The following is a 14,487-nucleotide window of genomic DNA, read 5'->3' as shown; positions in this document are numbered from 1 at the left end:
AGTCTTATCCAAGCACCACCTTTAAACCCAGGGTGCCTTCATCATCCACCAGTGCTCCTCCTGGCTTTGTTTTTTCTGTTGACTTTCTTCTCCCACTCTGTTGTTGTTGTTGTTATGTGCCGTCGAGTCGGCCCCGACTCATAATGACCCCTCCCTGGGTTTCCGAGGCAGTTATCACTACGGAAGTAGGATTGCCCAACCTTCCTTCCGAGGAGTGGCTGGTGGATTTGAACCACCAGCCTTCTGGTTAGCAGTCAAGTGCCTTAGGCACTATGCTACCAGAGCTCCTCCCACTCTAGGTAACCCATATCCCTGCTATTAGGTGATATGCACAGAGCAGGTGCTGAACCAACCAAGAGCCAGTCTGCCCTCTTCCTGAGCTGAGAGTTAACATTCCCCACCAGTGTTTGGTGTCCTCAATCCCCATTTGTAACCCTGCTGGGGACTTGTGTGCCTCAGGAGGAGGGCCTCACAGGTGTGCCTTGGATACTTCACAGCCTCCTCCTTCTCTCCCAGGAAGCTATGCCCCAGACGTTTGTCTTCTCCAGCATACTTACACCCAGCTGTAGTGGACAGGGGCAGCCCAGCATGGGGGAGTGCAGCAGCAAGGGTGGCAGCATTGGCTCCAGAGACCTCATCTTCCAAGATGGACACCTCATCTCTGGGTCCCTCGAGGCCTTGATGGAGCACCTGGTCCCCACGGTGGACTATTACCCCGATGTGAGTGCTGGAGCTGGGGCTGGGTGCAATGGGCAGGGTGCTGGGAGGTAGTGCTGGACACAGTTCACAGAAAGCTGAGAGATGTTCCAGGTGGCAGTGCAGGGAAACAAAGGCATATAAAGGAAGTACTCAGACACCAGACTGCCCCTCCCACCCTCCCAGAACTGGGACCTAAGTTCTGGGCAGAGCCTGGGGGAGGAAAAAAAGTCTCAAGGGCAAGGCCAGCACTTCGCGGCCCTGTGAGGCCTCAGCATGCTCCCTGGAGCCCATTGCTAGCTGAGCAGTTGTTGTCTGTGCATAAACTGCCTGTTGGGGTCCACATGACAGCAAGTGCAGGTCCTTAGGTAAACAAGAGGACCTGCGTGTACATACATACCTGTATGGATGTGGGTGCACTGTGCTTTCAGAGCACACGCCTGCTGTGGGCAAGACTGGTCACCAACAAAGCAAACTGGGGCCCATGCCTTCCTCCCTTTTCCCTCATGATGATACGAGTAAGTTTTTGGAACAGAGAAATGAGTTCCTTTCATCTGTGCTTCTCTTCTGCTTCCAATGGGCAGTGTCTTCTAGCATATTGGACAGTGTAACCTCCCTGTTCCCTTTTACTGAGCTGAGCATTGCTGAAAGGTGAACCTGTCTGGGCTTCACTGGTCCCTCTTGTGTGTTCATGGAAGGTAGAAGAAGGTTTGCCAGAGCCATGCTTGTTGGTCTCTTTTAATAGAGAGTCAAACACAGTTTGCAAGGGAGGGAGGGAGGAATCAATGTCCTCTAGCTTCCATCTATGGGCAGCTGAGTAAACTCAGCTTCCAGTGGCCCTGGCCCACCCTGGTATGTCCAGTTCTACTCCTTCCTTCCTGGGTATTCTAAGAAGGACTTGTCTCAGCATTGCCCACTCATTCGTCCACCTGTCAATCCATCCACCCACCATCCATCAATCCATCACCCCACTGTTCATCTAACCATTCATCATCCATCATTCTATCCATCCACCTGTCCATCCTTCTGTCCATCCAACTCACAGACACACTCAGGGCCCAGCCAGAGCTGGTGGGGGTAGTGCTGAGGGCCCAGGTAGCTGAGGTGAAAGGGGAGGGCCACAGGCTCTGAAGATGCCCAGGGCAGGGAAGAATTTCCTTCTTAAAGGATTGCCCTAGAGGGGCCTCCTCAGCTGATAGTTACCTGGTATCATGTCCCCAAAGTACTGTGCCATGGGGGGCTGCTTATCAGGAGAGGGCAAATAGATGGTGGCAGGGCAGAAAGGAGGGCTCCACTGTGTGTAGGCAGGACCAAGGTCTGCAGCTCGTCTATGACAAAGCAGGGGCATGGGTCAGGCCCAAAGGTAGGCCATAGGGCTGACAAGGACATGCCAACTTTTGATGACCCCATTACAATTAGGAGGTGGAGCAGGCTTGCAACCTAGTTCAGGGAGCACTGTGGGGTGAACACCAGGTCATCTGGCATAGAGAAGTACACAACATTCCCAGGCTGGGTTATCTCACCTTGTGATGAGATAGGAAAACGCCAGTATAGAAAGGCTTCTTTAGACAGCACTTCTCAGGAAGGCTTTGCAGGAGGTGGGAGAGGGGACTTGAGTTATGCCTCCAAAGTATGCAGGATTAAGGTAGGAGAAAAGACGAGATGATTCGAGGTGAAAGAGGAGCAGGCATAGCCACCGAGGGTTAGTTGGACCATGTTGTGGGCCTGAAGCCAGCCAGCCTGAAACAGTGGCATGAGCCCATGTAGGTGGCCAGTGTGTCATGTCTGACCATGGTTTGCCCTCTCCCTATCTCCTTTCTCCAGAGGACGTACATCTTCACGTTTCTGCTGAGCTCCCGCATCTTCATCCCTCCTCATGATCTGCTGGTCCGGGTGGAGCAGATCTGCCTTGAGCAGAGGCAGCAGCTGGAAGCAGGCCCTGACCAGGTAGGGTCTGAGTGGGCTGTCTATTCCTCTACCTACCCTCTACCTCACCCCACGAGTGGAGTCTGTTCTGAGTAGCTGGAATGGCAGGCCCAGAAGGGGGCAGGTATTTTTGATGGCTCCCTTGGCATCCCTGAGTATGGCCCCTCAGGATATAGAGGGTATGCTCCAAGGTGAGCACTCATCCCAGGTGAACATAATGGCTCTTGGTAGGTACCACACCTCTCCTAGGAAAGACTCCAACAGACAACTTTGCCCAACCACATGTCAGTGAAAGGACCCCTGAAATCTGAAGTCTGAGTACAGGTCATATAAAAGAAGTCAGTGGGGCCCATGCCTCAGCCACTCTGTGTAGGCAGGGCCAAGGGTCAGGTGGAGCACACCCAGCAGCACTTGCTCATGGTAGTGACAGAATGCTCAGTGACCTGCACAAGGCTGTTTCCATGACTGTCCCTGTCTTTGGGTGGTCAGGAGGGTGAGACCACCACATCAGCCACTGGTCTCTGGGGGACAGTTTACTATGGAAGATGGGGCATCTCTATGGCATGATTTGTCTGGGGACCATCCTTGAGGTATGCTGCCACACTCCAGGAGGGCTGCATCTGGACACTCTGGGGTGGCTTGGCTGTAGCACAGTATGGCCTTTCCCTATTTGCTAATGAAATTCTGCCCCCTTCATCCCCCATGAAAGTTTGCAGAAGAGGACTATATACTTGCCATTTCCCTCAGATTTCAGAGTCTTCTCATAGTAACTGGCATGGGTAGGGCTGCCCAGGGCTATGGCTGGGGGAATAGGATCTTTAGACTCAGCCTGCTACCTATCTGGGCATCTGTAGGGTGTCATCCTGCTGCACTGCATACCACCCTGTACTCAGGTCAATGAGTGGGTGGGAGCATGTGGGCCAACACAAACACTTCTAAGGGATTCTGGGTGGAAAGGGAGAAAAACCATTGATGGCATGGGGACATAGGGAGCATTTGAAGCATGGGTACAGGCAGCAGGGCTATTAAGACTGAAAGGAAAGTAGAGGCAACACTGGAGCCAGGCCTGAAGTTGAAGGTAGAAGGGCCTTAGTGTCCACCCTAGGTACGGAACCGCTGAGGAGGTAGCAATATAGATGAGGGCCATGATGTTGGGCTATGTGCCTTAGGACTGCCTCCTTACAGGGAGCAGAGGGGCACACTCGAGACATGAGGGACCTGTGGGTGGACAACATGGTGCATGGCATGGCGGTGGGAGGAGGACACAGTGGCACAGAGGGTGGGGCTCCATTTTGGGGGGTAAAACAAAACAAAACAAAACTGCAACAACTGCCATGGAGTCAGATCTGACTCATAGAGACCCCTCTTTGGTTTTCTGAGGGGATATCCCTATGGAAGTAGATTGCCCAACCTTCCTTCTGGGCAGTGGCTGGTGCATTTGAACCATCAAGCTTTCTGGTTAGCAGTCAAATGTCTTAGGCACTAATGCTACCAGAACTCTGATTTTTTTGCACTTAAAAAAAAAAAAAAAAACCAACCAAACTCACTGCCATTGAGTTAGATCAGATCCGACCCATAGCGACCCCTCTTTGGGTTTCTGAGGCAGTATCACTACAGAGGTAGATCTCCCAATCTTACTTCTGAGGAGTGGCTGGTGGGTTTAAACTGCCAGCCTTCTGACTAGCAGTCAAATGTCTTAGGCACTATGCCACCAGAGCTCCTATGTACCGAAGTCTATCTAAGGCTGAGAAAGACCCATTGTTTCTTGCCCCAGATGGTCAAACACTTAGGCCAGTCCCTGTGCTGCTGGTCCCAGGCTGTGCACAGTGCCCACTCTAGGGCAGGCGGTTGGAATGCATGGACCATTGTTCATGATTAGTCTATAGTGGTTCTTCCCTGGCTTCTAGCCTTGGCCAAGAATCCTGGGAGTAGGATGTCTGCCTGTGTCCTGCCCCTTCCCTAGCATGTGCTGACCTTGTTCTGACCAAGAGAAGGCAGGCAGAAACCTGACTTTAATGATACTGCTCAGCTTTCACTGTGCACTTTGCTGTGGGTGACTTTTAGATATAGCAAATGACACTAGTTTTCTTTGTAATGGTAATAGTGATGGGTAGGTTTTTTTTTTTTTTTTTTTTTAATGAATTCAAGTGAAAAAAATGATTTAAGGGAAATAAGAAACAAACAAGAGTTTGTAAGTGTAAGCAGTTCAGGTATGGCTAAACTGCAGGTAGCTGGTGGTGGGGGTTGGAGGTTGATCCTATGTGAGGGTGGTGCACCTTTTGCCATCTTGTCTTTTCTTTTCTGGGGTTCACTCTTGACCCCATCATCCCAGGCCACGCTGAAGTCTTTCTCAGCCAAGATTGTGCAGTTCCTGAAGGAGTGGACTGAGACCTTCCCTTATGACTTCCAGGAAGAGAAGGCCATGGCCAAGCTGAAGGCCATCACTCACTGTGCCACTCATTGTGATGAGGTGAGTCCTTCTCTCTGCTCACCTAACAGGCTATGGTGCAAAAGTGGGGGATCTGCTCCCATAGTACAATTCTATATGGGTGATGGGTCTGAGAAGACACTGGACTAGCCAGTCCCTGGTAGCTGGACTCACCTCTGCAAGTGGTGGTTAGAAGGGCAATTGCGGTAAGAATGTGGGCTGGCCCAGGCCCACCCCTTCTGACCTCTCACACCTTGTCCCTGGAGCAGGGGCCTCCCCAAGTTGTGTAAAGTACACCAGCTCAGAGGTTAGAAGAGCTACTTTGCTTATCTTGCTCCCAGCTTGCTCTCAAACCACTAATAGAGACAGATAGGCCCACCACAGGAGTCCTCTGTACCAGCTACCTGCCAGCAGTGGGGGTGCTAGGTGTTCTCTGAAGCTCCCGCTGCCTGAGTGCTAGAAAGTCCCAGGGATCTATGTGTAGTTTGGGAGACAAGGGGCATAGGAGGAGGCTCCTGGCTATTTCTGATGCCTTGATGCATTTCTCAGGCTTCTCCTTCAGCAGTGCAGCGATAATGGGGACCCTAGCTGACCCACATCTTTCAGATCCAAACGCAACCTTGGCTCTACCCTCAGCACCCTCCACTGAGGGCATCTTCTCCTTTACCAGCAGTCCCTGTGTCAAGGAGCCCATGTCTACTACAAGCAACTGCCTCACTCTGTCGTGGCAGGTGACAGCTGTAGGTCTTCCCCGGGGTCTGGATATGGGGGCTTAGACAGCAAGTGTGCTTGCCATCCCTCTAGACTTGCAGCTTGCTTATAACAGTGCCCTCATTCCCAACTGTCCTGACTTCCCAGGAGAATGGCACTGTGAAGAAAGCCATCACCCAAATGATGCAGAATCTGCTGTTGTCCCTGGCCACCCAGAGCCAGTTGCAGGAGTTCTGGGAGAAGTTCCACTCACTAGCCATGGACAGAGGGCCTGTCCTCAAGGCCAAGCCACCAGCTACCCAGAAGGACATCCTGAGCGTGTGTTGTGACCCCCTGGTGCTGGCCCAGCAGCTGACCCACATTGAGCTGGTCCGTGTAGCCCTCTTTATTGCCCAGGGGTGGGAGTGCACTGCCCAACCAGGGCATGCTGGACCTCAGTGTTGTCCTCAACATGGCACCCAAGGTCCATCCTCAACCCATCAGATCGGGCTATCAAGGTGCAGCCCACTGGCCAGGCTTGGTCCCATGTGCCTGGTTAGTAGGGATATAGTATCCTAGGGAGAAGCATGAGCTGAACCAGCAGGGTCCTGCTATTGGAACTGAAGTAGCCCCAGGAAGGAGGGGAGATGGCAAAGGGATTTACATGAGAGAGCCAGATTCTCTCCCCACCAATCCCCTCACCTTGCCCCTCCCCTAACCTGGAAAGTGACCCTGCATGTGGCAGCCTCCAATACCCACTCTCCTACCACAGCTCTATCCTTTCCCTTCCCAGAGGAGGGCCTCTCAGATATATGGGATTCATATGGGGTGATATGGCAGAGGCCAAGAAAGGTCATGTCCCCAAACTGAGTAGGCAAATTCCATGCAGGAAATGGCTGAGTCTCATTCTTGATGCTATTCACTGCTCCCCCATGGGCCCAGAAGTGACCCTCCCTGGTATGTCTGACCTACTCAAGGATGTTGGGCTTCTTAACCCTACCTCTACCCCAGGAGCGGGTCCACAATATCCACCCGGAGGACCTGATGCAGATCCTCAGCCACAGGGAATTCCTGGACAACCAAAGGGTAAGTGGGGCTCCAAAGCCCCTGCAGCCTCCATGGAGGAGGTGTCTGGGGGTTACCAAAGGACCATATGAGTGATACTTGCTGGGAGGAACTCAGGCTGGAGTCAATGGGGCTTAGCCCTGGTCTGCCCTGTGAATAGGTGGAGCCAGGCCAGACTTGAGGACCTGTTAAACCTACCCTACCCAATTCCTCTGGCCTGGCCATGTGGATCCTGCTTCTTGGGTCTGGCAGGTGGGGCTCCCTATGACCTGGTGTGTATCCTGCAGTGCCAAGGGGACCAGACAAAGACCTACAGCCTGGAAGCCTATGACAAGTGGTTCAACTGCCTCAGCATGTTGGTAGCCACTGAGGTGTGCCGGGTAAGCCAGTGCACATTGCACAGCCAGGGAGTGCTGCCTTGATGCTCGATAAGGCCACCTGGACTCAGATTCCTGCTCAAATCAAGTGATAGGATGAAATTGTAAAAGTGAGTAAATGCAGCCTCCACTACCAGGGCCTACATTTCCTAGCCTCCTACATATCACAAATGATAATGGGAATAACAGAGCCACTGTCCAGCTCAGGCTCGCACTGTGCCCAGAACAGTCTGATATCCTGTTCTATGGTTCCTCTAGCTTCACAGCATCCCTCAGGATTGAACACCTCTCCCTTATATAGTCTTCCACCCAGGCTGCTTCCCACCTGTCTTGTTCTGCTGAGTAGCCTGGAAACTGCATGCAAAGTTGGGGTCTCCAAGTCAGTGCAGCACTGAGGGATGGTGGGTGAATACCTCTTCAGCCGTGCTCATTGTTGGCTCCCTCAGGTGGTGAAAAAGAAGCAAAGGACCCGCACGGTGGAGTTCTTCATTGATGTGGCCAGAGAGTGCTTCAACATTGGGAACTTCAACTCTATGATGGCCATCATCTGTGAGTGTCCTTGGTGCTGTGGGCCTTCCTGCCCAGCCCTGTGTGAGCAGGTCTGCCCCTCCTAGCCCTGACCCCTACCTGCTGTCCCTGCAGCTGGAATGAACCTCAGTCCTGTGGCACGGTTGAAGAAAACTTGGTCCAAAGTGAAGACAGCCAAGTTTGATATCCTGGAGGTAGGCACCACCACATCCTCAAGTGTTCCTGCCCCATTCTGCACTGGCCAGAGAAAGGCTTCCTCCTGACAACAGAGAAGGGCTTTCCCACCATACTGAGTTTTCCTCCACTCCCTAGCACTGCTGCCTGATGTGCATGTATTTAGCATGTATGTGCATGATTATGGATATATTTACCTGGCTGATGCCTTTATCTGTAGAAGGCAAAATCATTTAAGAGCTTCCTGGCATTTGCTGCTTAACTAGAAATCAGCATCTCCCAAAGCGAGTTCCATGGGCAGGTAAAGTGTTCTGAAACAGAGCAGAGCCACAGTGCCTGAGTCTGAAGAGTGTCACTAATTCACGTCTTCTGGCCCTGTCCTGGCTGAATGTCTCATACTTCTTGAGAACCTGGGTTGCCCAGATGCTGACAGAGTTCATTTGCAGTATTGTCTAGATATATTTGACAACTGAATCCATTTTATGTAAACATTCATATCTTGTGGAAGTGGTCAGCTTTGGGAGGTATTGGTATGGACAGAGGAGCAAAAAGGAAGGATGGAGGGATCGCTGCAGGCCATGGCAGAACAGGAGAGGTGTGAGCTGGGAGATATCCTGCAAAACTTTCCTGAGGTCTGTTGGGCTTCTCCTGAAAGATTCTGGGCCCTAGGCTTACCCTTCTCCAGTACTCCCTCTGGAATGGAGGGGGTATAAGGCCTCTCCTGGTAACAGTGTGGGGCCACCCACAGGAGCAATGTCCTACCAGTTTGTCTTCAGGTCTACAAATGGGTTACCCTGAGCAGATCTCACAGAGGATAAGGAGAGAAGAGCCCCTAGGCAGGCCTCATGCAGTATCCTTCTATATGCCCTCTTTAATAGCACTACATGGACCCATCCAGCAACTTCTGCAACTACCGCACAGCCCTGCAGGGGGCCACACAGAGGTGCCAAATGGCCCACAGCAGTCGCGAAAAGATTGTTATCCCTGTATTCAACCTCTTCTTGAAGGACATTTACTTCCTGCATAAAATCCACACTAATTGCCTGCCCAATGGGCAGGTGAACTTCAAGGTGAGCTCCACCCCCTGGGGGTCTGAAGGCAGGGGCTGGCTACTGCCACATAGCCAAACCAAACCAAATTCACTGCAATGGAGTAGGCTCCAACTCATAGCGACCCCTCCTTGGGTTTCTCAGGTGGTATCACTACAGAGGTAGATTGCCCCATCTTCCTTCCAGGAAGTGGCTGGTGGGTTTGAACCTCCAGCCTACTGGTTAGCAGTCAAATGCCTTAGCACTACACCACCAGGGTCCCCAGCATAGGCAAGTACAAATAGTTGCAATCCCTAGCTTGGTCATCTCTGGGCCTGAATGTTTTCTGAGCCCTGCCTGTGGAGCTCAGAAGAGCCTTTGGGATCCAAAGCTCCAGGGTAGGTCATGGGCTTCCAAAGCCACAGATGATTTTTGACAAGGAGAAATGAGGTGTGGCCCCTGCCCTTGTGGGAGCCACAGGACTCTGTATTTAACCAAGACCCTGGTTGTAGTGCTGGCCTCACCAGGGAGCTAGAGGAGAGGACACCTCCAGGGTCTTGGGGGCCAGGAAGGCTTTAGGTAAGAAGGGATTTAGACAAGAGAGGAGGTAAAGGACTCCAGATGAAGATGAAGAATCTACCTGGGATCTAAGGGCTCTTGGCTAAGGGGCAGTGGGCAGGGCCACAAAGGTGATTGGAATGTGAAAGGGAGTCCTTATGCCAGACTTTCTGAGCCGACTATACACAGACATGGGGTAGGAAGGAGCAGTGAATTTTCATATGGGCCAAGAGTGTGATAGATGACCTTTTTTGGTTGGTGTGCCACGCTGGGATGGTCGGGAAGCCTACTTTAGCCCTGGGCTTTCCAGGGAACAGGCAGATCCTGCTCCAGCCTGGTGGCCTGGCAGAGGGCAGGACAAAGTGGCCCAGGGACACCTGCTGGCTACATGCTTCACAAAGTGCCCACACTCGCTGTTTTGGGTGATCTCTCACACAAAGTCACCCATGCAGGGCCACAGCTCCATTTCAGTGGGGCCCAGGAAGTTAGTAGCAAAGCTAGACCTAGAGCTAGGGCCCTCATCCTCTGGATTTGACTCAGGATCTGAAACTTAAGGTGACACATGAATTATCTAGTTGGTTTCCTGCTCATTCAGAAATTTTGGGAGATCTCCAGACAAATCCATGACTTCATGACATGGACACAGGTTGAATGTCCCTTTGAGAAAGACAAGAAGATTCAGAACTACCTGCTCACAGCACCCATCTACAATGAAGAAGGTAAGGGTGCACCTCCAGGGCTGCAGTGTTCTCAACCCCCTGCCCAAGGCTCCACGGCCACCCTGGAGACAGCCTGATTATTATCCCACTTTGCACAGGGCCAGCTCAGCTCACAGGGATGACTGTAGTATGGGTAGTGGGAAAATGTGACAGAGGAAAGGTATTGAAAGAAGAGAAGATTGGACCCTAAGGGTCCCTCTAGAGAGCCAAAATGTGGTCAGGGGTAGGATCTGTGAAAACAGGGAGACTTCCCAGGGTCTACGGGATAGCCTGGGAGCTTCAGGCCCCATGGGGAAAAGTACTGTGTGTAAGCCCAGGCCACTGTCCCCTGATGTGGGGATTCCTTCCTGGGCCCACATGCACCCTTAGAATGGAGAATTTGAGCAGGAAAAAAAACTGGGTGTGAACAGAAGACTGCCCACTCATCGACCTTGGTTCTGAGGGGGCTTTCCTGTCACACTCAGCTCTTTTCATCGCCTCCTTTGAGAGTGAAGGTCCTGAAAACCACATGGAAAAGGACAGCTGGAAGACCCTCAGGTAGGAGAACTTGAGGGTCAGCCTGTGAACCCCTTGGCCAGTTCTGTTTCAAGTCCATGAGGAAGAGAAGGGCAAGGGGGAGAGAGTATTGGAAGCCCAAGGGGAGGAGCCCATCATGGATTTTGCCTGTTGTAGGAGACCAAGGACATTTCCATCCAGGTCAGTTAGAGGAAGCCCTTCCACCTGCAGAGCTTCAAAGCATTAAACTATTACATTATGGGAGGTTAAGGAATGGCTTCGAAAGTCCGTAACTGATAGCGTAGTGTCTAAGGCACTTGACTGCTAACCATAAGGCTGGCAGTTCAAACCCACCAGCCATTCCTCAGAAGGAAGGCTGGGCAATCTACTTCCGTAGTGATACCGCCTCGGAAAGCCAAGGAGGGGTTGTTGCTATGAGTCGAGTCCGACTCTATGTCACATAACAACCACAACAACTTCTCCCGTAGTGGCTGTTTCCTGGAATTGCAGCCCCTTGCCCTTCTCAGAGCATGTTCCTGAGTTCCCAGCTGCTTAGAGGAAGGAGCCAACAAGCCTCTTGCTGCCTAACCATTTCCTTTTTCCATACCCACCTTTAGGACCACTCTCCTTAATAGAGACTGAAGATTCAGGATCCAGCCTGTGCAAATGAAATGAAGTAAACAAATGAGCATGTTTTAATCCTGATTGAGAAGAGTTTAGATGAAGGAGGCCTCACTGGTTGGGGTCTATTTTGTATATATATTTTATGGAAAAAAAAAAAAAAAAAGGTAATTATTTCATGCATCAACCTTTGTCCCTTACAGAAAAAGTTTTTGGTTTATTAAAAAAAAAAAAAAAAAACAGGACAGGGTCCTGTTTCAGGAAGCAGGGAGAGGGGGGAGTATCATGGGAGATGGCATCCATGATAACATCTTATTCTAATGAAATGTGCATTTTTTATTTTCTATTTTTGATTATTAACATCTTAAAGAAAAAAATAAATAAAACAAAAACACAACCAAAACCATGAGCTCTACCTTCTTGGATGCTTTTCCAGCCAGTGCCTCTGATGTTGAGGTTAGTGCCTTAGAGGGTACTAAAAGGGTCCACTCCACCTGCTCCGCCTTTTAGCCCAAACTGAACCAGGAAGCCAGGGCAGACACTGGAAAGTTCTGCTGTGGGGCCCTAGGCTCCCTGCCCTCAAGCACAGGTCAGGTTGTAGCAGGAAGGGTTGGGGTAGCCAGAATGTCTCATTTGCATATTTCTGGCAGTTAACCTTTCAGATTGGGCTTTCTAAAAATTACATATTATTTTTCTTTTATCAGGGATTTGTGGGGTCGTGAAGGGCAGGTAGACTCTAGATCTGCACAGAAGCTACAAGTCGCCCCAATGTCAGCACATTTTCTGTTGGAATATGTCTAGCAAATTATTCCTCAACTGAATTATAGAAAACAAGAAAATCTAAAATAGTGTAAGGGAGGGAGTTGTGAAATTATTGCCAGTTTTTAAGGCTGTTACTGAAAGACACACTTAGTTGTAATGAAGAGAATACTATGGCATGGTGACATTTAAAGCCATTTTGTAAACCCAAGTACAAATTGAAAATGAACTATTTCATAAGTCAGGTATTCTTGTAGTCTGCATTCCTGACCTCCTCTGAATGGGAAACTCCCTTAATCAGAAACCTGATAACAGAAATTAGCCAAACCATTAATTGCTGGAGCCCACTCAAACTTCCTAGCACTTAGAGACATATTCTGCACCCATATTAGAAGCATCATTTTCATTCTCCCCTTCTGATGGCAGAGCAGGTGGTGGCATAGTGACATGGCTCTGCTCCCTCAGACAAAGGCGTGCACTCCATCAACTTGTCTCTGGCCCCTTGCAGCAGGGTTTTGTTCCTTTTTTTTTTTTTTTTTTTTGCAAACAGACTTGGAACTAGTCATCTTTGCCTCTCAGCATGCCTTTCTGCAGCAAGAGCTTTGAATTGGGCAGCATGGGTGAGATGGTAACCTGGAGTTGAGGCACATACAGGGTAAGCCTGCTTGCCCACCAATGCTGGGAGCCTCACTTAGGAAGGACAGGTGGCTATGTATAACCTGCTGCTAATATTTCCTTTCACCCTGGGTTGAATAATACTATCTGCACTGTATTATTACAGTGTGTTTGCACTTTTCAGATGTTCTAGGTAGTACATATTGTATACTGTTAGTACATATTGTTTTATTTATGTATTTGAGATAAAGGCTTAAAACTTGTGAATATATATTTGAAATACAATGTTAGAACATTCCTGTACATGTGTTAAAGAGCTTTTAATAAATGTGCACTTCACTGGATCATCAGTTCTAGTACCTGCTTGAAATGCTGTTTGTGTTTGCTACTTTATTTTCTTAATTTGATATGCACCCTATATAGGTTGTTTCAGTATTTTGAAATGAACTGAGTGTAAAGCTGCACTGCAATCCAGGGTATCAGTTCTCTGTGTGACTGGATGTACTTGCATCAATAAAAGGACATGTTACTCTTCCACAAGTTCCTGGTCTCAGTGTACACAGTCCTAAGGGGAGGAGGAGACCCTGCTGCTGGTGCAGGAGACGCAAGGTGTGGGGTTACTGAGGAGGGTGAGACTACTAGTGCCCACCACCGATGTCAAAATGGACTAGACAGGGAAAGTTTATTTATGATTAAAAACAAACAACAACCAAAAAAAGAAAAAAGAAAAAAGAAAAAACCCACAGCCAAACCCATTGCTGTTGAGTAAATTCTGACTCATAGTGACCCTATAGGACAGAGCAGAACTGCCCCATAGGGTTTCCAAGGCTTTATAATCTTTACAAAATCAAACCACTGACCTTTCAATTAGCAACCAAGCACTTAACCACTGTGCCATGAAGGCTTCTTCACATTTATGGTTACCTTTACCATATCCAAATCTAGGCACATTCTGATAAAAGGGATTTTCATATAAATAACCTAAGCCTAAAAAAAAAAAAAGAAAAGTACACATGGATTGTGCTAGTCCTGCTTTCCGCAAAAGGTGCTCCCGTGAGACATCACTAGCTGTTTGTATTGCATGGTCACAAGTGAAAACAGACTCATAATGGTTCTTTCACTGTAGGACTCATCAGAATGTTCAACCTGGTAATGATCACTGCAAATAACTATGGGGAAAGGCAGAGGGTATGGTGCAGGTTAGAGAGCATCTGTTTGCAATTTCTGCAGAGCAGTGTGCAGAACAGTTTTAGATGGGCTCTTTCTGTTGTAATGAGTTCAAGAGCACTAAATAAAAGGGGCTTATTGAAGGGAGCTCTGGAGGTGCAATGGTTAAAGCATTTGGCTGTTCACCAACAGGTCAGTGATATGAACCCACAAGCCACTCCAGAGAAGAAAAATGAAGCAGTCTGCTTCCATAAAGATTTATAGCATTGGAAACCCTACGGGGACTGCTATGAGTTGGAATAGACTCAATGGCAGTCAGTTTTGGTTTATTGAAGGGCACAAGAAAGCATGTGGAGTTAAGGGAAAAGAGTTGAAACCCTAGAACCAGAACGGGAATGTCTGTATGCTTCTCTCTATGCCTGCCTAGGCTGTATCAGGCCACTCATTACAAGCTCTTACTGAATCTTACCCTGCTCCTTCAGAGCTAATTCACTTCACTTTCAACGATGCAATCAGTGTCTATAATTCCCTCTAGACTAAGTGCTGCCCATTAGAACTTTCTTTAGTGATGGAATGTTCTAGTAAAGTTAATTTTAGAAAGAAGATCAATAACGACAAAGAGGACTCAAATAATACCATAA

General features: G+C 49.4%; 1 protein-coding gene across 1 annotated transcript; it reads left to right on the top strand.

The window, feature by feature from the left end:
* Positions 1–456: 456 nt before the first annotated feature.
* On the top strand, positions 457–11,326 carry RASGEF1A (RasGEF domain family member 1A). The gene is made up of 12 exons (XM_007955578.2): positions 457–720; positions 2,521–2,643; positions 4,955–5,092; positions 5,909–6,130; positions 6,752–6,826; positions 7,093–7,185; positions 7,629–7,731; positions 7,825–7,904; positions 8,763–8,954; positions 10,066–10,189; positions 10,654–10,726; positions 11,302–11,326. Exons 1-12 carry the CDS (start codon positions 523–525, stop codon positions 11,324–11,326), a joined length of 1,446 nt encoding a protein of 481 aa, XP_007953769.2. The 5' UTR covers positions 457–522.
* The last annotated feature ends 3,161 nt before the right edge of the window (positions 11,327–14,487 follow it).

The sequence above is a fragment of the Orycteropus afer genome, unplaced genomic scaffold (assembly GCF_000298275.1).
Source record: "Orycteropus afer afer isolate SDZICR_OR568_19922 unplaced genomic scaffold, OryAfe1.0 scaffold00512, whole genome shotgun sequence".
In the NCBI taxonomy this organism is placed as follows: Eukaryota; Metazoa; Chordata; class Mammalia; order Tubulidentata; family Orycteropodidae; genus Orycteropus; species Orycteropus afer.
Note: the sequence above shows the minus strand (reverse complement) of the source record. Positions and strands in the feature narration are given on the sequence as shown.

Coding starts and splice junctions, on each gene's coding strand:
- RASGEF1A (XM_007955578.2), top strand. CDS start 523: ATGCCCCAGACGTTTGTCTTCTCCAGCATACTTACACCCAGCTGTAGT. Junction 7,905..8,762: donor CCAAGTTTGATATCCTGGAG/GTAGGCACCACC, acceptor CCTCTTTAATAG/CACTACATGGACCCATCCAG. Junction 10,190..10,653: donor ACCCATCTACAATGAAGAAG/GTAAGGGTGCAC, acceptor TGTCACACTCAG/CTCTTTTCATCGCCTCCTTT.